General features: G+C 38.8%; 1 protein-coding gene across 3 annotated transcripts in view; it reads left to right on the forward strand.

Moving 5' to 3' along the window:
- Positions 1–20,484, forward strand: part of ARL13B (ARF like GTPase 13B) — a 38,811-nt gene extending 18,327 nt beyond the window's left edge. The window contains exons 5-12 of one of the 3 annotated variants that reach the window (XM_082219757.1): positions 5,380–5,485; positions 6,539–6,741; positions 10,439–10,553; positions 12,434–12,689; positions 14,462–14,578; positions 15,838–15,909; positions 17,013–17,056; positions 18,921–20,484. In XM_082219757.1, coding sequence (XP_082075883.1) covers positions 5,380–5,485; positions 6,539–6,741; positions 10,439–10,553; positions 12,434–12,689; positions 14,462–14,578; positions 15,838–15,909; positions 17,013–17,020 — 877 coding nt within the window. In that variant the 3' untranslated portion in view covers positions 17,021–17,056; positions 18,921–20,484. The remainder of the gene's footprint in view (positions 1–5,379; positions 5,486–6,538; positions 6,742–10,438; positions 10,554–12,433; positions 12,690–14,461; positions 14,579–15,837; positions 15,910–17,012; positions 17,057–18,920) is intronic. The other 2 variants (XM_082219756.1, XM_082219758.1) reach the window with 2 other exon arrangements.
- The last annotated feature ends 581 nt before the right edge of the window (positions 20,485–21,065 follow it).

The raw sequence follows: 21,065 nt of genomic DNA on the forward strand, positions 1-21,065 counted from the left end.
TCCCTCGACATTGCTGCCTGAATACAAGCTTCACTTTTATATGAAGCAGGAGGTTGGATACTTAAAAACCACTTACTATGTTGTTTGGCCAGTTCATATAGGACACCTAAAGCATTTGCAGTTCTAGTGTCAGGACTTTGCACTCAGTTTGGCTAACACACACTGTGTAATGAGTCTACTTATGTTTCAGGACCAATGGTAGAATGCTTCCATGCTGAAACAGTTTCCAGTTGTCTCAGTTGGCAATTGTAAACAGTGGAACTTCCCTAAAGTGCTTGGTTCAGGAATAGTTCCCAGATCAATTAATGATTTGGTTAGAATGCAATACATATTTTAATTTAATAAATTGGGTTTGGCAGCAGTGCTTATCTGACGCCATGCAGACTGTGCCTTTAAGGAAGGTGGTGAGTAAGTACCAGCAATATGGCACCTTGTTGTAAGCATATTAATGAAACCATTTGAGCATCTGAAAATTATATAGCTGGGGTTTATGGCCTGAGATCTGTATTTGCTTGTCATGTGATTCTGTGGGAAACACCTAATTCATAGATACAACTGCTGAGTATGTCCTATTAGTCCCTTTTCAAATGTGTTTTTCTCCCTCCTTAATACTGAGGTATAATTTTCTGTGCCTCCTTGTATCATTCTCCTAAAGTGCAATCTCCAATCCCATTTCCTTAGAATACCATGAGTGTTCTGGAACTTAATAGGCAAGCATATTTCAGTACCAGTTGTTGGAAACTTGCAGTCTACGAGAAAAATAAGCTGTGTTCTGATAATACATTGCAAAACGCTGTGACTTCTAGAGCAGAAAATTTTATGATGACTTTCTTCAGTAATGTTACAAAACTGCTTGGTACAATTTAGCATATTCTTTTTTCTTTTTAAATCAGTTTGGTGCATGTAAAAATGAACTGATGTACTAAATTGAGACTTCAGGGTACCAACCTGAAAATATCTCTTAGCACCGTCTAGCACATCCCTGGCCAACATTAATTTAGTATGTCTAACCACTTAGTAATTAAGTGGCAGAACGATAGTCTCTATTTTGTCACCTACAGAAAACACTAACTTGGATTGCATTAAACTGAATTAATGTAAAACTGTAATTCTTGAAGCCTTGTTATTATGGTTAAAAATAAAACCTTTAAAAGTTGGCTGTTGTTCATACGCTTTTTAAGAGGCTCAGTACTCCATTGCTACATCTCTCTAGCTGTGAAACACAAGTCTACACAACAAAGAATAGAAAATGGGTGTAGTAGACTTTGCACTAGCCTCTTTTGCTTCCAGGAACAATGCAAAACTCTGCTTTTAACTCAATATGATTGCCCTGGTTTTAATTTAAAAAGCCTTGTGCAGTTTGGGATCAGAGTATCTGCCCCCGTATGAATTTGCCCGAGTGTTAAGATCTTCCTCAAGACACTATTCTGTTGGTGCTCCCATTTCCAAAGGTGAAATGACTAGCAGCTGGGATAGATTTCTTTAAATTTTTGAATAGTGTTATCTCATTCCAGGTGCACTCTTTCTGATGGCCATCCTTTCCTTTAGGCATCCGGACAAACTATTAAAAAAAATTTTTTTTTAATGACAATTTTTATTTTTATTTTCCCTCTTACTTGCTGTTTTGGCATTTTATCATTCTGCTGCTGTTGCTTTCTAAAAAGTATGCAACATTTTGAGATGTTAGGCTAGTATTCTTCGAATTCATCCCACTGGTGCAAGGACTTCTGCTGCCTCAGTAGAACTTCCTCATCATCTCCTCTCCTCTCAGGCCCCTCATCTGCTCCCGAGGATTGGGGGAACCCCTAGAACAGATTTGCTGGCGCACAGGGTGAGGAAAGGAAATGGAAGTTCTATTGCACCAGCAAAAGTCCTTGTGTAGCAGCTTCATTGGCCACAACTTTATATTTGCTGCTTGCTTTATCATTCTGTTGTAGGCTGCTGGGATACAAGAAAATTTAATTTAAATAAAAAATGTTTGAAATTGTAAATATATCCTCTCCTACCACTCTATTGCAGTATTGCGCATATATATATATATAATGCCTTGTGAAGATTCTACATTGATTTTTCTATGGCAGAAGTTTGCATTCTCCCTGCCTCAATTTTTAAAGTCTCAAATAAGGAATAGAATATCTTCATTTTTCAAGAATAGCATTGCCCTTCTATTCAAGATTGTTGGTGTTGGACCAGGGTCAACACATGTATCGTTTTTACAACAGCTTTATTATATAACGAAGTATTGGATGAGAGTTGATTATTCCAGAGGTGAGAACCAAATGATACAGGGTGGAGATCACTAAATGAATACTCCCAGAGAAAGGCAGTGTGATTCAGAAATGAGGAGGAGGAGAAGCACTTCGTAATAAGAAACAGCTCATAATGAAACCAGAGCTTCAGTTGCCAATCGGCAGCAACAAACTTGAAAAAACCAGCACCATAAATGTATGCCTTACTTGGAAAGAACCATAAATAAATTGAGTTAATGTTCTTGGTGACTGGAGAAATCAATTGTATTTGTAACTACAACTGTACTGTTCGTTGAATAAAGTTATGAACAGTTTCATATGGGCTGTGCCAATACTCTTGGAGGTAGGAATTGTTCTCTGCAAGAGTTTTGATTGTCAGTGCAAGACAGATTTTGTGTTGCGAGTTTTGCAGGGCAGGCATGATTTGTTCCCTTGTTGACGCTTTCCCTGGTAAACAGGGAGTCTTGAACTGTTTCAGCTGCTTAACAAAATGTCTACTTCTATATTGGTGAAATACTCTAAGGACTTGGATACCCTGCAGTTGAGCTAGTCATTGAAATCTTTACAGTGGTTATTGCACATTTAATCAGGCTAAGAGATACAAAATCTTTTGATAACTTAATTTAATGTTTCCTTTGAGTGTTTGCAGTGTTAACATTGCAGCATTTGTCTAGAACAGTCTTTCCCGAACTGTAGTTTGAAGAACCCTGACATTCTCTAGGAGAATAACAAGAATGGCAAAAAATATTTCCGAAAGGCGGGTCCCCAATGTATGAAATGCTGCAGGTGTTTTAGAGCTGCAGTCTTCAACCTTTTTAGACTTGAGATCCATTGTTTAGCCCCAACAAGGCTTTCCAGAGCTCACTTCTTAATGTTTTAATGTATATTTCTATGGTGGTAATGTTACAGTTGATACGCACTTTAGGTCATGCTGTGACTTACCATCTGAAGACCAGCATTCTGGAATATAAAGTGACTTTGGACAACCTGGCAGTGAAGGCTCTTGCCAGCATGCCCTGATTATTATAGAATACTCTCTGTTTTGAGGGGAGTTGTTGACGGACAAGTTGGTGTACAAGGCAGTTTCTGAATGCAGAAAATATGAAAAGCCGCTATCTAAATTCAGAGTACAGAAACAGAACATTTTAAAATCACTTGTAAAGCCAGACTTTATAGAAAATTTCTAATGTATCAATGAAAGTGCCATCTGAGGCATTACATTGTGCTAACCCTGCAGCTTGCAGCAGGCAAGTTTAGCTGAACTTTTTAAAAAAATCATGTTTTAACCTTTTATAATAATACCCCAGCTTTTTGAGGATTAAGGAAATCCTGGAGTAAAGTTTCATTACATCTGTTATCTGTGAGCATGACCTTTGACTACAAGCGTTTCCACATACAGTACTCATATTTTTTTTCATAATTGTAAGATGATGTCATTTCTGTCAAATGTACACATACACTCCCTTTCCCATGATTCCTAAAATAAAAGTGCTGAAGTTCTCCAACTGTAATAAAGTCCCCTGAGGCTCTTACAACCTTTTTCTGTTTCCTTGATTCCACACCATATTCAAGTAGGTATATTAAGCATACAAGTAAATAAAACAAGAATCCTTCACGCAGTGTTTAGCTACGTATTCTTAACTTTACAACCACCCACCTCCCAGAATATAGCTTCAAGTATATATTTTGCTGTGAACCTTCCTTAGTTTTAAAATGAGGAATTTGTGCAAAGAATGGTTTTATTGACTTGGAAAATTAAAAATGAACTCTCATCTTTTAAGCTGCTGCTGGCATGCTTCCAAATGAAACGAGTTTGGGTGCATAAAACATGCCTAGCAGATTAGTATTCATGTACCTAAGTAATAAAGCTCTACAAACATATCTATTGGAAATGTTTTCAAACTTTGCAGAGGGCAGACGTCTCCTGTATTCTTAACACATCTTAACATTGGGGGCTTTTAAATTACTCAGTGTTCTACTTTGTATTATTTGATGTAAAATAAAACCGGACTACTTACCTTTTTTAAAATCCTGAGTTGCTGGAAGCCTCTTTAGGAGCTGGTGCTTCAAGATGCTTTGCAATATCCTTGTGAGGGTAAATAACAGAGCAGGAGTGCGATTTCCATTAAAACAGTTTCTGCTTACTTAATCCTCCTAGACCTTAATGATCATTGGGAAAGTGCATCTTCGAAAGCTGTGGAGTATGAGAGCCTTCACTAGTTAACGTTGTACAACAGAGCAAATTGCTTACTTTACGCTTGGGGAATCTGGTTCTGCCTGTTGGAAACCCAGCCTTGCTTTCAAGGCGGGCCCTTCTATTCTAATGAGGCAGCACCAGGAAGTGCCCTTGCCTGCCTTCCTCCTTACTGGACTTGCTGGTTTACATTGCAAATGCCTGTTGCTTAATATGATTCTACTCCTAAAAATAAATCCCCTGAACATCGGATACTTGGCATGCAAATAAGAGGAATTTTTAGACTATGCATATCAGTGCCAGGGATCACAGATAATATAGAGGGGAGGAAATGCTGGGGTCCTCAGAGGCCAACAAGCATGCACAAAGTGCTATCGTGTGAATGTACAGAGTGACTGATCCCTCCCCACTCCATGCCATCCTTTCATATCAGATGCTGTGTGTGTGTGTGTGTGTGTGAGAGAGAGAGAGAGAGAGAGAGAGAGTGCACGTATGCAAGAGCGAGATAGAGCTCCAGCCCTTAGGAATAGCTATCCTGCAGGCATGAAACACCATACAGAGCTTTTGGTTCTGGCCACTGAATATACACAAGTTTGAACTCTACTTAAAAATAACTCTTTGAATTTGTGCATTCCTTTTGTTGGAACAATTTACAACAAAACGATAAGCTTGACATTCACCTTCAAAAGAAGAAGAAGTGTATACTGTGTGTTTTAAGAGTAATTAATACAATGTTATGATTTTCCTTTTCTGATAATTAACCATTATGTGTAACTTATTCCTCTGAGGAGTAATTATTGTAAATGGGCAATATCGGAGACTGTCACTGCCTTCTATTGCACACATAAATTGAGATTTTCTCCTGCTATTGCTTGTTGTCTTGTACGTTTACAAGCGCTGTGGCATCTTCTCACTTGGTGGCTTTCTTTTTCTTAGGTTAGCAAATAAGCAGGATAAAGAAGGCGCCTTGGCAGAAGCAGATGTAATTGAGTGTTTATCTCTCGAAAAGCTTGTCAACGAGCACAAATGTCTCTGTCAGATTGTAAGTGCACTTTAATAAGATTAATTGTAGGTTCATTTTAATAAGATTGATTAACTTCCCTAAACCTGATGTGTGAGCAGAACTTTGAAACTAGAATTGTGTAATCCCATTGTTCCCATCCACTTTACAATCAGCCATTTTCTCTTCTTCTGGGCTCCTGAGCTCTGGTTGTGATTGCTGCACCAGTTTTAATACAAGACAGGTAGACTTGCTTCAGCGGCTTAATATCCAAGCTGTAAGGAAATTAAGGCCAAACCCACCCTAGCCTTTGCCACCAGTCAAATGCTTTAGGCTACAGTCCACTGTAGTGTCCATCATTGCATTGAATTTAACTGCTGCTCTTGAGCTTTAGTAACTTATTTATTTAACAAATGTTGCTCATAAAAGGTGGCGGCGGAGTGTGGTGGGGGATCAGTAACCTTTAGAGTAACCGAGTGGAATAGTTTAAGCAATGGCAAGTCTTCCCAACATGTCTTTCACCGTATGTTTTATTCCAGGGTTGTGGTATTTGTTGGAACATTTCTATCTGTGCGATATGCTGGTGTGCACTTATTCCAAACACATGGGAGCGGGGCTAGTAAGCTCAGCCCCACAACCGTCCTCACACGCCCCTTGAATGCCTGGTGGGGTCATGCTTTCTCCCATTTTATTCTTTGACGTGGCAGATTCACTTAAGATGACAGTGCTTTAAATTCCATTAATGTTATGCCACATGTGTACTGCTTTCGAAGAACCCTAGTGAAAAAAATGTCCAGTGTCTAAATCCTCATTTAAATTGCTCTTGTACCAAATTGCCAAAGTGATCATTTTCCTCATATATTGGGAATATATATGAGGGCAGCTTCTGGGAAAGCCATTTTTGGAGTGTGTAGGCAAACCTGCACCTTAACCTCTCTGGGTTGCAGCCTTTACAGTTCAGTACGGAGATGAATCAAAATGTGTATGAGTTCCAATTGACAAGCACCTGTATAATTGCCAGTGAGCTAGGATCTCTTTGTCCACGTTGATAGTAATTTAACAATATAATGCTGCTGATTTTTCTCTTGCATATAGGAGCCTTGTTCAGCGATCATGGGCTATGGAAAGAAAATTGACAAATCTATAAAGAAAGGTTTACTCTGGCTGTTACATATTATAGCCAAAGATTTTGATGCCTTACATGAACGAATCCAGAAAGACACCATAGAGCAAAAAGCAGCTGAAGAACAAGAGAAAAGAGAGCGGGCAGAACGAGTGAGGAAGATACGGGAAGAAAGGTATGTTTGTTTTGCTTTATAAGAAGGGACTGTATAAAAGAACACTATTAAGTTTTTAAAAAAAATATATTTAGTTATTTAAAGATTGTCATTTGTTTAGTTTGAAGTAGCATAATAACTTTCATTTATTTATTTTGAAGTAACGTAACAACTCGAAATAACACAATAACGTATATTTACTTAAAAATATTTATTTTGAAATAAATATAGTAGCAACCCCAAAGGGAAATAAAAACACTTTACCAAGATATGTAAGTAGTTACATAAAACATTTTTTCTACTGCCTTTCATCATACCAAATGTCAGTGTTGTGTACAGCATGAAACAACATCGCATCTCAGACAGGTGTAATGTGCACAACCTTGTTTACTGATGTCTTTATGGGTGCCCTGGAGGGGAACAGTCAATGAATCTTCCATGACAATGTTAAAGTTACTATTTAATTGAACTAGAAAAGTACATGTGTTGGAGATTGCTAAATTATCAAATCATAGAGTTGGAAGGGACCAAGGGTCATCTAGTCCAACCCCCTGCAATGCAGGAATTTCAGCTAAAGCATCCATGACAGGTGGCCATCCAACCTCTTCTTAAAAGCCTCGGAGGAAGGAGAGTCCACCGCCTCTCGTGGGAGTCTTGTTTCACTGCCAAACAGCTCTTACTGTCAGAAAGTTTTTCCAAATGTTTAGTTGGAATCTCCTTTCTTGTAAATTGAAGCCATTGGTTTGAGTCCTACCCTCCAGAGCTGTTAATTGTCGCTTTCCAAGTGTATTGGTAATCATGTGGTAAGGTAAAGGGACCCCTGACCATTAGAATCATAGAATCATAGAATCATAGAATCATAGAGTTGGAAGAGACCACAAGGGCCATCGAGTCCAACCCCCTGCCAAGCAGGAAACACCATCAGAGCACTCCTGACATATGGTTGTCAAGCCTCTGCTTAAAGACCTCCAAAGAAGGAGACTCCACCACACTCCTTGGCAGCAAATTCCACTGTCGAACAGCTCTCACTGTCAGGAAGTTCTTCCTAATGTTTAGGTGGAATCTTCTTTCTTGTAGTTTGGATCCATTGCTCCGTGTCCGCTTCTCTGGAGCAGCAGAAAACAACCTTTCTCCCTCCTCCATGTGACATCCTTTTATATATTTGAACATGGCTATCATATCACCCCTTAACCTCCTCTTCTCCAGGCTAAATATGCCCAGCTCCCTTAGCCGTTCCTCATAAGGCATCGTTTCCAGGCCTTTGACCATTTTGGTTGCCCTCCTCTGGACACGTTCCAGTTTGTCAGTGTCCTTCTTGAATTGTGGTGCCCAGAACTGGACACAGGTCCAGTCGTGACCGACTCTGGGGTTGCGGCACTCAACTCGCTTTATTGGCCAAGGGAGCCGGCGTACAGCTTCTGGGTCATGTGGCCAGCATGACTAAGCCACTTCTGGCGAACCAGAGCAGCATGCGGAAATGCCGTTTACCTTTCCGCCGGAGCGGTACCTATTTATCTACTTGCACTTTGACGTGCTTTTGAACTGCTAGGTTGGCAGGAGCAGGGACCGAGCAATGGGAGCTCACCCCGACCTTCTGATCAGCAAGTCCTAGGCTCAGTGGTTTAACCCATAGCGCCACCCGCATCCCAATCATGTGGTAGAAGTCGTCAATTACTTCGTCAGAACCTGGAGGCTGTTACAGTGATGCCTGCTGCGGTGGTGCCTGCTGTTCTTAGGGCTAGGTTCAGGTTCTTACATGCTGTTATTATGATGTGCACAGCATTCTGGAGTAAAACAACCACGAGTGATTTTATTGATGGAACACATGAGGTTTTTGTTTACTTTTTTAAAAAAACAACAATCTGTGTTCATAATTCCTTAACATGCCAATCTTTTCCATTGATTTGTGTTTTATTCAGCACAGGGTGTACTGTTCACACATTAAATGACCATTCTAAAATACAGCGCTCCGGTATCATTTAATCAGTCCAGATAATAAATGTATTTAAATGTATTGTGCTTCAGTGCAGTTTCTTAACTTTAAAAGCAGCAGAGAAACATTGTGTTTACACACTGAGCATACAGAGTTCATGTGCTCAAGCATCTTGCTTGCTTGCTTGCTTGCTTGCTTTAATGACTAGGCATGGTCATTACATTGAGGCTGCAACATTAACTCTACTTACCTTGGAATAAGCACCATTCAATTTAGTGGTAGTTGCTTTTGAGTAGACATGATTAGGTTCGCCCTGTATGCTTGTTTTTGGTAGAAGTTGTAGATGATGTAAGATTGCACAGTATCAAGTTATTTCCATGACTGCATGCATTTGGGAGCACTTTTTCTCATACAGGAAAGCATGTAGGGTAAAGATTAGAGGCAGGCAGCTGCAGAAAATTCTGCCTGGTTCATCAAGAGGCGGTAAAAGGCAGATACTTTGCACCAATTTTTCTCACTTCAGGTCAGCATCCTAGAAATGGCTACTCAGTAGTCTCGTGTTCCTATAGTTTTCTGTTCCTATTCTATGATAAATAAGGTGAAAATAGTATTACAAGTCTCTGTGGGAGTATTGTGTTTGCTTTTTCTGGTCATTTTAGTATATGGTGTGCAGAAACATAGATGAGATAATGTAGGAAAGATTAAAAATCCATGTAATAAGTAATTAAGTTACAGTGAATGCAGCATGTACATTGATCATACACCAAATCTCTTACGAAAGTTTTCAAAACTATAACAAAAAATCAATATGCTTTTTGTTGCTTGCACCTCTCAGAAAAGTGCTTTGAAATACAGATTTGGTTCCAGCAGAGACTTTCCACGAGAATAAGTGCATCTAACTGGATCTAACTCACAAGTCTTGTATACTGAAAACTTTATATGGTTGACAACCATAACCTCCTTTCCTAATTCTCCCCCTTCTCCAACACAAGCCTCTTCGCCACTATTTTTCCTCTTCTCTCTCCTCCCCACCTTTTTCCTGGCTGCCCCCATGCCTTTATTTTCCTTTTGGTTCCTGACTGCTGTTTGTCTGAATTAAATTGTCCAGAAGCACCACATGGACTACCTCCAAGCTAGTCAAATGATTTCCCTTTATAGAGTGTGCTGTATCAGAGGTTCCCAAACACACTCAACTCCCTTCTATCTATCTTCCTACTCACTGCACCTGGTAAATAAGGCTGCCCTTGTGTGCTTTCAAAGAACAGGCAAGTCTCAAATCATCCAAAATAGGTGCTGCTAACAATACCACAACAACAAAATTGGAGAAACCTGCCATGAGAATCAGGTGGTGGTCTTGTGCACTGTAAAATCTTTGGAAAATATAGGGATATTAAATTTTATCTTTTTCTGATTTGCACTCAATTTTTTTGCCTTAAGGATAGAACAGAATGCATGTTCAAATGCATATTGAAAGCTGGTGGTGCTAATAGCTGAAAGAGTGCGTGCCATCAGCCAGGACATTTCAGAATTGGATCTCATTTCAGCCCCTGCTGGCTGGCCTCAAAAAAGCCAGTGCTCTCACCTTCACATTCGTTCTTTGCAATTTGAGGAATAATACACATTTGTTACAAGGGGTGTTGTACGAATGACTGACATAATGTACATGAGATGCTTTAAACACTTATAATGTGCTAAGAAGCATAACCTAAATGGCATTTCCTTTGGAATTGTGTGGATTAAAGATCTTCTGTGTTTCTTTTTTAAAAAACAACAACAATAACAAAGAGATCGGAAAGAGCGAGAAGAAGCAGAACGAGAAGGAAGAAGTGTTCCTAATGAGGATGACTCTGAACCAATTAGAGGCAACCCATTCCAGCCTATATCAGCTGTAATCACTGAGGTATCAGAACATCCATGTGTTTTAAAAAATGTTTTTGATAATCCATATATTTGAGACTAATACTGTTCAATAATGGATATGGATTCTGAGTCAGTGTTGATTAGAAGTGATTTTTCCTGCTCAACCTTCCCCTTAACAGAAAACGTATTTGGAGTAACACAGATCAGCAACTGCCCCTACCAATATCAAGAATCCTAAATAAGTGCTGGGTTGGGTTTAAAAAGATGGTCTAGAAGTTTTAAAAGAGGTACATTGCAGTATACGTATTCAAGTAGGGATTTTCAACATGATCATCACCATTGTTTACTTGGATTATTAACATTGATTAAAATATGTTCCCACAGTCAGACTAAATAGTCAATGTATAATATTAAAAACTGGTTTGTATCCAGTGCTGTGTGAGCATGGTGTTCCACTTGTGCAAATGGACTTCCTTTCTTCTCCTCTTCCCATGTGTCTCTCCTTAATCTGCTCCAGAGAGTCCCTCAACCCAGTGGAGCAGATTTTGAGGTTGAATGTGGGGGTGGCGGGGGGGTTGCAAGGCAGAGGAGGGGGAAGTTCTGTTGTGCAAATGGAACTCTGCTGTACAAACTGAACAGCAGCATTGGCTACAACTCAGTATCTTAAATAGTCAAGCGAAGACTGTGGTGGACATCTTGTTTGGCGGTTCTCCAAAAATTAATCCCAAACTATTTGGTATTTCATATTATAGTACTGTACATATACAGTCCAGTACCCCTCTTCTATGTCTGCACATCAGGCAGCAGCCCCTTGCAAGTAATGCAAACGAGAGTGCCATACTTAGGACTGTAGGCTTGGCTCCTATCCAGGAGCACCATAAACTTCTGCTGCTGCACCAGGTTTGGCACTCATTCTATAGGATAGCCATCATTGTTCTATGAAAAATACCAAGTATGGGCTTGTTACATCTATGCAATCTAACTTTTTATAGATACTTCATTTCTGTGACCTTCTTTGAAAATGTATATGCTCCTGCTTTTCCAAATTTGCTGAAAACGTAAAATATAATTCAAAACAAATACAAGTGTTAACAAAAGAGCTGCATTAAAATCAGCTTCCTTGTACTCAGACTACTCTTGATTGTTCCTTTCCTCATGAGCCAAAGACCTTTGGAAGCATATATTAAGGTCAGAACTGCCTTCATAATAGCAGCACTTTTTTTTTTAGTTAAACTGGTTTAGAATAATATTACCAAAAAATGTCAGCAGCTCAGCTTCCGAAATCAATGTAAGTGATTAAAAGCTTAGTATTCTCAGCAAGGAAGAAGCTATATTACAAAGTCTAAGTACATTATACACAGTGGTTTGTTTGTGGAATCCCCCAGTAATCTCTGTGTACATACACGGGAACTAAACTAACACTACTGAAAATATTTGTAAAGCTGAACCTTTAAATGCCTGACATTTAAAAACAATTAAAATGTAAAGTTGAATATAGCATGCCTTTACTAAGAATGCAGAAACTAATTAATATTCAGAGATTAAGTCTTCTATATCTGAAGTTTCATTTTATATTATTGATTATCTATGATCTAGCAGAAAGGATGGTGTGCTACCTAGGAGATTAATAAAAAATCTAGGCTGACTGTGAACTCGCTTCAAATAGAGGCACCCTTTCTCTCTCTGAAGATTTATTGCTGAGCTGAATGTAAACAATTATAAAACGTTTTGCTTAGTTTGTGCTACAAATGATTTTAATAATAATAATAATAATATAATATTTTCACTGATCCTTGCAGAGTTGTTTGTTTGTTTGTTTGTTTGTTTTTCTTTTTGCTGACTTTTCCACTGTCCACCCCAAAATTTCATGTCTGCACTGCTGGTTTACAAAAATTGCATTTTTTTTCTTTGCTTTGTTAGAATGAAAAGAAAATTGAACAAGAAAAGAAGAGGCAGCGGGAGGAAAATGAGAAGTCTTCCATTGCCTTGAAACCTAAAACAGATCAGGAGCAAATGGACACTCGGAGCCTGAACAGCCAGCGATCAAATGAGAGTAGATTGGTAGAAGACTATAAATCTGCACTAACACAACGTTTGGAACATGAAGATGAGAATGACCAGCAAATCTCAGAAAGTCTTGACTCTGGTGATAATGCCACTTTGAATTCTGGAATAGGTGGGTTGAGTTTCATGCTCGTAATATAAACACTGGCTTCACTTGCTAGCCAGCTTCTATTGTGTTTGCCACAACTCCCCTTCTCTAGCATGTACTCTAGCATGCACATAATGGTTGGATGAAAGGAAGGAAATATTTTTCACTTGCACTACAGTTTGGAGAAGTGAAGATCCAGCAGGATAGCTGCCTTTTCCTCCTGCTTCTGATTAAACAGGATTTGGGAGAAATGTAGGGGTTCTTACCTCATTTGCAGAAGATAAATGGCATAAGAGATTCCTGCTTCCGTACTGTAGTGTAATTTTCAGCTCAGAGATGAAGTGAATGGGTTGGGGGTTTAAAAGCTGCTCTAAATCCTCCATCTTTGTTAACAAAGGGGGCCCTTGTTGAGTGGGTTTTTATTTTTAATTCCTTCATAAGCTGATGGGTTCCAGTTATGATACCATGTTACAAATGTTGCTCTTAAACTTAGATTGGACTGTTTTAATTGGATAATAGGTATGCAATATGTTTCTGTAGTACGTTATGATGAAAGTTTGCCATGTTTATTTAACGGCAAAGTTGTAACAGTATAAGTTTAACTTATTATAAGATGACATCCCAACATCATGCAAGCAGACAGTCACTCATGCAATGGAACTTCACCTTTCCCCATACCGTCAGATGGGAACAGTAAAATTTTATCTTTTATTCTGAATGATGATGATGACGATGATAATAATAATAATAAAACAACCCCAAAATAAGTTTTCAATTCTCTATACAGTGGTACCTCGGGTTACATATGCTTCAGGTTACATACGCTTCAGGTTACAGACTCTGCTAACCCAGAAATAGTGCTTCAGGTTAAGAACTTTGCTTTAGGATAAGAACAGAAATCGTGCTCTGGCAGCACGGCGGCAGCAGGAGGCCCCATTAGCTAAAGTGGTGCTTCAGGTTAAGAACAGTTTCAGGTTAAGAACGGACCTCCGGAACGAATTAAGTACTTAACCCGAGGTACCACTGTATATTTCACAGAGTTCACTTGTGCTTGTTCTGAGCAAGCAGGCATTGGATTGATAGGGTCATTCTGGTTAGAAGTTGGAACCTTGCTCATCCTGCCTGATGGAAATTAGCAGGGAAAGTCAAAAGTCTTACCATGCAATCCTAAACACCCTTGGTGGGGCGTTCTGCTTTGTGCTGTTAGTCAGAGGCTCTTTAATCAAAACTAACCTTCCCTCAACATTGTGCCCCCCAGGTGATGTTGGGTTATAACTTCCATCAGGATGTTCCACTCTGGTCTGTGGTCAGGGATGTTGGAAGCCGTAGAACAAAATATTCAGCGGGCACCAGGGTAGGGAAGGCTAGCCTGAAAATAGTCAGGTATTCCCAGATTGGCCTGCTTCTTTGGAGGCTCTCCCTAAGATGTTCCCATTATCTTAGGTGAGCGAAAACTGTAAATAGCCTTCTTGATTATAACAGCCAGCTTTGAAATGGTTGTCTCCAGGGAGGCTTGCCCAATGTCCATGTGGATGTCCTTTCAGTACCAGGTGAAAACTTTTTACTTTTTTTCAGGCCTTTTAACTTCTGATAAGGTCGTTTTTAATGTTGCAGTTTTATTTGCTGTTTTTATTTGATTGTCGTTTCAAAGGATTACACTGTTTTTACCATTTGGAAACTATAAGCCATTCTGAAAATAGAAAGGCGGGATACCTATTTGTTAAACGAACAAGTAAACATTAGAGTTGGTTAGATGCAAATGCTACATTGCAAGTGTTGCTTGTGTTTTGCTTTAGAGAACAGCAAAAAGAAAACAAAGAAACTAAAATTGAAAAGGAGTCATCGAGTAGAACCAGTCAATACGGAAGAGACGGTTTCCCCGAATCCTACACCAGTAGCACCTCTTGCACCAGGTTTGTAAACATGAATAACTACTGGTATGTCAGTTTCAAAAAGGCCATTTCACGTGACCTTTCAGATAATAGGAAAATAGATCTCACGTAGCTTTTTTCATGTAAGACAGAGCTGTTCCACTAGGCCTTTGGCCAGGGCACAGCTTGACTCCCTCCTTTGGCAATCTTCACAGAACTCTAGCCCAATGGTTGCCATCAATTTGATTTGAATTAATTTTATAATGAAATGATTTTAGAATGTTGTATTATTTTATTGTTGTTAGCCGCCCTGAGCCAGGCTTCGGCTGGGGAGGGTGGGATATAAATAAAAAATTATTATTATTATTATTATTGTAACATGCAGGAAATTTTAAGAATAAACCTGCCGCTGTTGGATTTTATTCCAGAGTGAACAATACTCTTGCTAGGAGGGATTCCCCCCACCCCACCCAGCACACACTGGGAGATAGTTGGGAGCATCATTTTACAACTCCTGGAATTAAGATGCTTGAGGAATTGGATCTCCATTCCCATAATTCTGACAATAATTGACCTGATTCAAAACTCTTGGGGCTAATGTAACACCACTTTTTCCACTTCCCAGATATTCTGGTGACAGTTCTTGGTGAAAGCCATATCGAGATATTGAATTGAAATTGAAGGAATATACAAGCCTTTGTGCCCTTTAAAAAATAATAATCCTAGATTAATGGGAAACATGACAGAATGAATAATAAGTGAACAGATGTGAAAGTGACACAGATTAGAAATAGTCTGATGACTGTGGGCATATAGGGAATCTCTTTCTCTCCATGCCCTGCTTATAAGTTTCCCAGAAATATTGGCTGGTTACCACTAGAGACAGAAAACTGGATTAAATGGCCCATTACAGCTGGTACTTGTCATTAGTAGCAACTAAAAAGGAGCATGACTGTTCTTACGTTCTTTCTCATCCCTGGCAGCTTGTTTTAAAATGGAATTTTCAATGCACAGTTTATTTATATTATGAATTTCTCCCCAACACCCTAGGTCTCTGCAGACATGTTGTGTTTGGTTCCCACTGACACCTAAAGGAAAATGTTCAGTGAGATTGTGTAATTTGCATATTTTGATTGTCTCGGTGATATGTTGTTTGTTTGCCTTTAAATATATGCGTGTAACCTTTTCTGGGTTATGAATGAATGAATGAATACATTCCATCTTCACAAAGATGAATGTTTGCATCAGTAGATTTCTGTTTGACAATCTGGTGTTGCTCTTTGATATTCTTTTTCCTGTAGTTGGCTGGGAAACTCCTACTAAAGTTAACAGAATTCGAAAACTTGAACCTCTTGGTGAAACCCGTCGTAATGGTAATTTCAGAGGAGATCACAAATTTGTTGGTTTTCCTCAGAACCCTGTTCCATTTTGCATGCTGGCTTTTTCTTTCATTTCAGCTAACCATGTGCAGCTTTAATAGCATATTTTTTCAAGTTTTGAAAAGAGCTCATTCTTTGTTCTAGCTCCCCCTCTCCTGTTTAAAGCAAAGTGTGGGCTGCATCTTGCTTATACAGTATTTGCTTCATTCTGTTTGCTTCAATACAAATTGGTCTCTGGTGTGCCCCTGCACCATGATTTACAAATAAAGCAACCAGCACCCCGTGGTAACGGATCCAATTGCATATAATACTAAATATGTACTTAGGTATAGACCAGAGGAAAAAAATGAAACAAATTGCATATATTGCCAGCTTTACATATATCAATGAATTCCTAAAGCTCAGGTGGGGTGTAGGGATAAATCTGTTTTAAAATAGACCTTTGTTCTAAATCTCATTGATTCTACAATAAATGAACCGATTCTTTTAAAAATTCAGCTGCCCTTTTCTTCTTCTCAGATGACTTATGGAGGGAAAGTATTTCAAGACCTGTGAAATACATCTAGATGCTTTTGCGCTATAGCATATCCTCATTGCTTAAGCATTTCTACTGAGCAATATTTCAAAAAAATGGGGATGCCCTTAGATCAGTGGTAGAGCACATGCCTTGTATATACAAGACCAGACCTCATATCTCTAAAGGATTTCCCCTAGAAAAGGCTGCAAATGATTTATGTCCTAGCGAACTGCTACAAGCCAGAATAGGTAATATTAAGATGGATGAAGATTCAGGTAGGTAGCCTTGTTGGTCTGACGCAGTAGAAATATATATAAAAAATTAAAAAATTGTCCAGGAGCACCTTAGAGACCAACTAAGTTTGTTCTTGGTATGAGCTTTTGTGTGCATGCACACTTCAGATACCAAGATGGATGAAAGCAGCTTCATACATTTGCAGAACTATTATTTTTCAAAAAAAGTAAAAAAAAAAATGTTAATACTTGTAGTGGTAAGCACAAATACTTTGCACTGTGATGAAACGGTTACGTAATATGCCTTTCCACAAATTTGTGTAACAAAATGCATCTTTCTTTTTAAGGAGTATAAAGAGAAGAAAGCAAGAGAAAAGAGAGAACAACAGAGGTAGGGAGGAGAGTGGAGGACTTGCATTTACTGATTTCATTCCCTTTGCTCAAAACAAGGCAGCCCGATTTGTGGCTGGAGCATGAGAATAGAAATCAAAGAGATATATATATCCTTGGACCCAAAACGGAGCGACTTTCCCTCTCTTTCTGATGTGTAGAGCCAAAATGGAAAATCTTCTCATGCAAGAAATACTTCTGATTGCACTTGGTAACTCACCTTGGTGAATTGCTGACACAAGAATGCATATGGTATTCATCACCCATAGATTTGATTCTCAGAAATACAGTTAATAATGTTTATCTGTCACTGAGTTCCTTGCATTCTTGTCCGCATTTCATTAACGAAGACCCACAACTTAGATTTGTGATGATAAAACAGAATCTGGGAACAAACAAAAGCCATGTACCATGGCTTTTTTTTGATGCTACTATGGGCACTAATGAAAGTTTAGAATCTTCTGTTAGAAAGTGTGCATTTGCCCGAATTCCAATACTTTTCAGCGTCAGGAGAAACAACAGACTTCATCAATCCTCCAGAAGATTTGGTCTACACTTCCCATCACCTTTAGTCAGCATGGCCAGTCAGGGCTGATGGGAATAGTAATTAAAAACATCTGGAAGGCACAAGGTTTTGGGGATGTTGAGACAATTTCCCTAAAATTCAAACCGTTTTAAAAACTCCCCTATGCAAAAAAAGAAAGAAAAGCCATTGGATTCATGTATATTTTTACTAGAGAAAACTATGTAGCAAATATTTATGACAATACTTAACATCACGCAACGTCATGTATGAAAAAATAATTAACTTGACAAACTGAATCAAAACTAGGGGGCGTAAGATGTATGTAGCTTACCATCTATTTTTGGTGCCACAGATTCAAAAATATCTTAAGAGCTGCTTGCATGCACTTTTCCTGTTTGCCCTCTCACTTTCCTGCTGAGCACATAAACCAATAGTTTTCTTTTTCTTACTTGATAATTTTGCACGTATTAAGCTTGCATGTCTCACACATGGATTTTTTTAGAGTGTAAAGATGAATGTTTTCCTTCTCCCTTAGCTATATTTATTAATTTGGCTGTGCGGGGTGGGGTGTCTCCTTTTTCCTTTTCCAAATCCTGTTTATCTTAGGAAACATATTGTATTGTCTTAAAAAAAGAACTCCCCAAATGACTATTCAGAAGTGTACAAGCAAATCTGGAACTAGTGTGTCTGGACAACATTACAGTTGAAGGTGTCCACTTAAAAGCCCCTACTATCATTTGCTGCTGCTTTGTAGCTAACTTTGTTGATGTGGAAAACAGTGGAAGAGAGGGAGGAACCCTGCAGTTGAATGGTCGCTTGAAATTCTTCCTTTCCCTTTCTTCATTGCTCCTGGTCAGTGTGGGCTTCACATGGCTAACTATAAAGCAGTTGGGGGAAATAGCAGCAGCAACAGTTTGGGGTGCGCCTGTGTATATAATCAAAATTATCACCCCAACAATTCAGGTTAGACAAGTTTTCAATTCCGTCCCCTCTTTTTTCTTCATATTACGTTTTGACCCCATTCCTATATTTCTTTAACATACTATGATTTTTCTCGCTGGAATACATTACCTGTAGACAAAGTATCTGCTGGTGTGAAATGTTTCAAGCGTTACCATTTTTCTTCCGCAAGTCTTCATGACAAAATAATGTCATTAGGAGAAATTGCAAAATATGGGTTTAAAAAATTATGGGCAAAGGTATACCTTTTGAGTATTGTGTTTTGCCATGCCCCCATACTTAATAAACCAGCAGACATTGGTGTTCCTCTTCTTCAAAAGAATGGCTAGATATATGGCATTTGATATATTAACTTGGTTTCTTTTCTGATATGTGTTAGATTTCTACGGAAAGCCGCTGCCTCCACTGACTATACGGCAAAGACCTAACAGCGATACCCATGAAGTAATTTCTTAACCAACAGTCATGTGGCAGTTTTTAAAGAAGCATGTATCGTGTAAAGGGAAGACCTGTATAAGACACTGTGTTCTTGTTTCCAGAGACACCTGCTTTTCTTAAACATTGCTGGGCAAGGACAGTAAGGCTGCCTTGATATCTCAGCCGTGAATCCTATTTCCTTCTTGACTCACCAATTCTTCTTCAGGGTTAATGTGGAACAAGAGAACTTACATAAGTAAAACTCTTGGGAAATGGAACACTTTTTTTCCTTCCTGGAAAGGATGGTTGCAATCCTGAAGAAAACATTTTCAAGACCAAATGCAACTTAACTGTGCACGTGCAAAGACTCTTTTTAAGTTTGGCTTAATACAACAAGGAGACTTTTTCTTTTGTTCTTTTTGGGGAGTTGTAAAATACATGCATGTTCAAGTGGGGGGGGTATAAAGTGTACATTTTAACTATTTTTATATTTTTCTAGTATTTTGTTTTAACAGAACTATTTGGTTAACAGAACTATTTTGAAATATTAAAGCCCATAGCTATATTCATAAGCAGAACATATTTAAGAATGTCTCATTTTCACAGCACTTCACTCTTGCATGTGATTTGCCTCACAAATTGTCTTGTTACTTTGCCATGTTCTGATCCGCCAAGAAGAAATGTGAGTGCAAATGGATGTTGTACTCATGTCTTTAGTGAACCACAGCTAGACTTCCTGGAATAGTACCATTTCTATCTTCTGGAGGCAAGATTTCAAACAGATTATTAGTAATAGTCTGTGTGCAACGACCATTCCTGGAACTGATTTTTCATTTCTTCCTCTTAGATTGTGTTGCTCTTGTGCAACAAATGGAATTGTATCCAAAATTATGAGAGTTTTCTTCATGGAATCATTTGATTTTGACTATAGTAACCTAAAATGAATTATCTGAGAACAAAGGCCCCAAGGTCTAAGGATGGAAACTACAAGCAATAAAAAGTTGAAAATAATTTAATTTAAATTAAATCACTTATTACAGAAATTGGGAACCTGTCACTCTCCAGATACTGTTGGACTAAAGCTTCTGTCATCCATCACTTTGCAGCTGGCTGAGAGTTGCAGTCAAATAACATCTGGAGGGCCACAGGTTTAGTGTGTATGCATTTTTCTTAAGATGAAATGGTACTTTTTCACACTTTTGTGTTCAGATTTGTGCATATGAGAATATATGATCAGGGAAGCCACTGTACATTTAAGTGTGATGGGCAGCTCTGAATATTCTTGTACACAGTGGGTACAAATTCACACTAGCATTAAAGTGAATAAAGAAGTCTCATCTCCTATTGGAGCCCTCTGGAGCTCTGAAAACTGTCATGTTCTGTCAATGTATTTCTAAACTTTTAACAAACTGGACAGGAAAGGAACATGAAAATATTTCTTTGGTACTATGTTTATGTGTGTTTGGATATCAGTTAAAGAGAATACCTTGTACACCAGAAATAAAACTGACACAGTTGAAGCCTCACATTTGACTGTCAACTTCTGTGAATTTTGCATAATTGTAAATTTCATTCATTTAAATATGTTGCTTAGTCGTGTCCGACTCTTCGTGACCCCATGGACACAAGCACGCTAGGCACTCCTGTCTTCCACTGCCTCCCAGTTTGGTCAAACTCATGCTGGTAGCTTCGAGAACACTGTCCAACCATATCTAACTTAAAACTTGTGTGAATATAAATTTTATTTGCATGTGGATGTAGAAGTTATCCAGCCACTGATTAATTCCCCTTGCCTGGGAAAAGCAAGGAACCACAGGACCAGCTCTTACCACATTTGAGGATAATCCTGTCTTTTTTTTTTGGGGGGGGGGTATTTTAACAGTGTTTTGTGATAAAAACATGCTTTGTCCAAAGTGCTGGTAGAGCATGACAGCATTTTGAAAAGCATTTATTTCCTGCATTTTCTCCTCTCCCAGGGATCTCAAGAAGTGGCCTACATTCTTAATCCTCCTTTAATTCCCCATAACAACCTGTGAAGTAGGGAGCTACTGTCCTGCCCAGCCCAGCACCACGCTGCTTTCCCCTCCGGGTCGCTGCTTCGAGCCCC

This window comes from Podarcis vaucheri, assembly GCF_965113315.1.
Source record: "Podarcis vaucheri genome assembly, chromosome: 4".
Classification (NCBI taxonomy): domain Eukaryota; kingdom Metazoa; phylum Chordata; class Lepidosauria; order Squamata; family Lacertidae; genus Podarcis; species Podarcis vaucheri.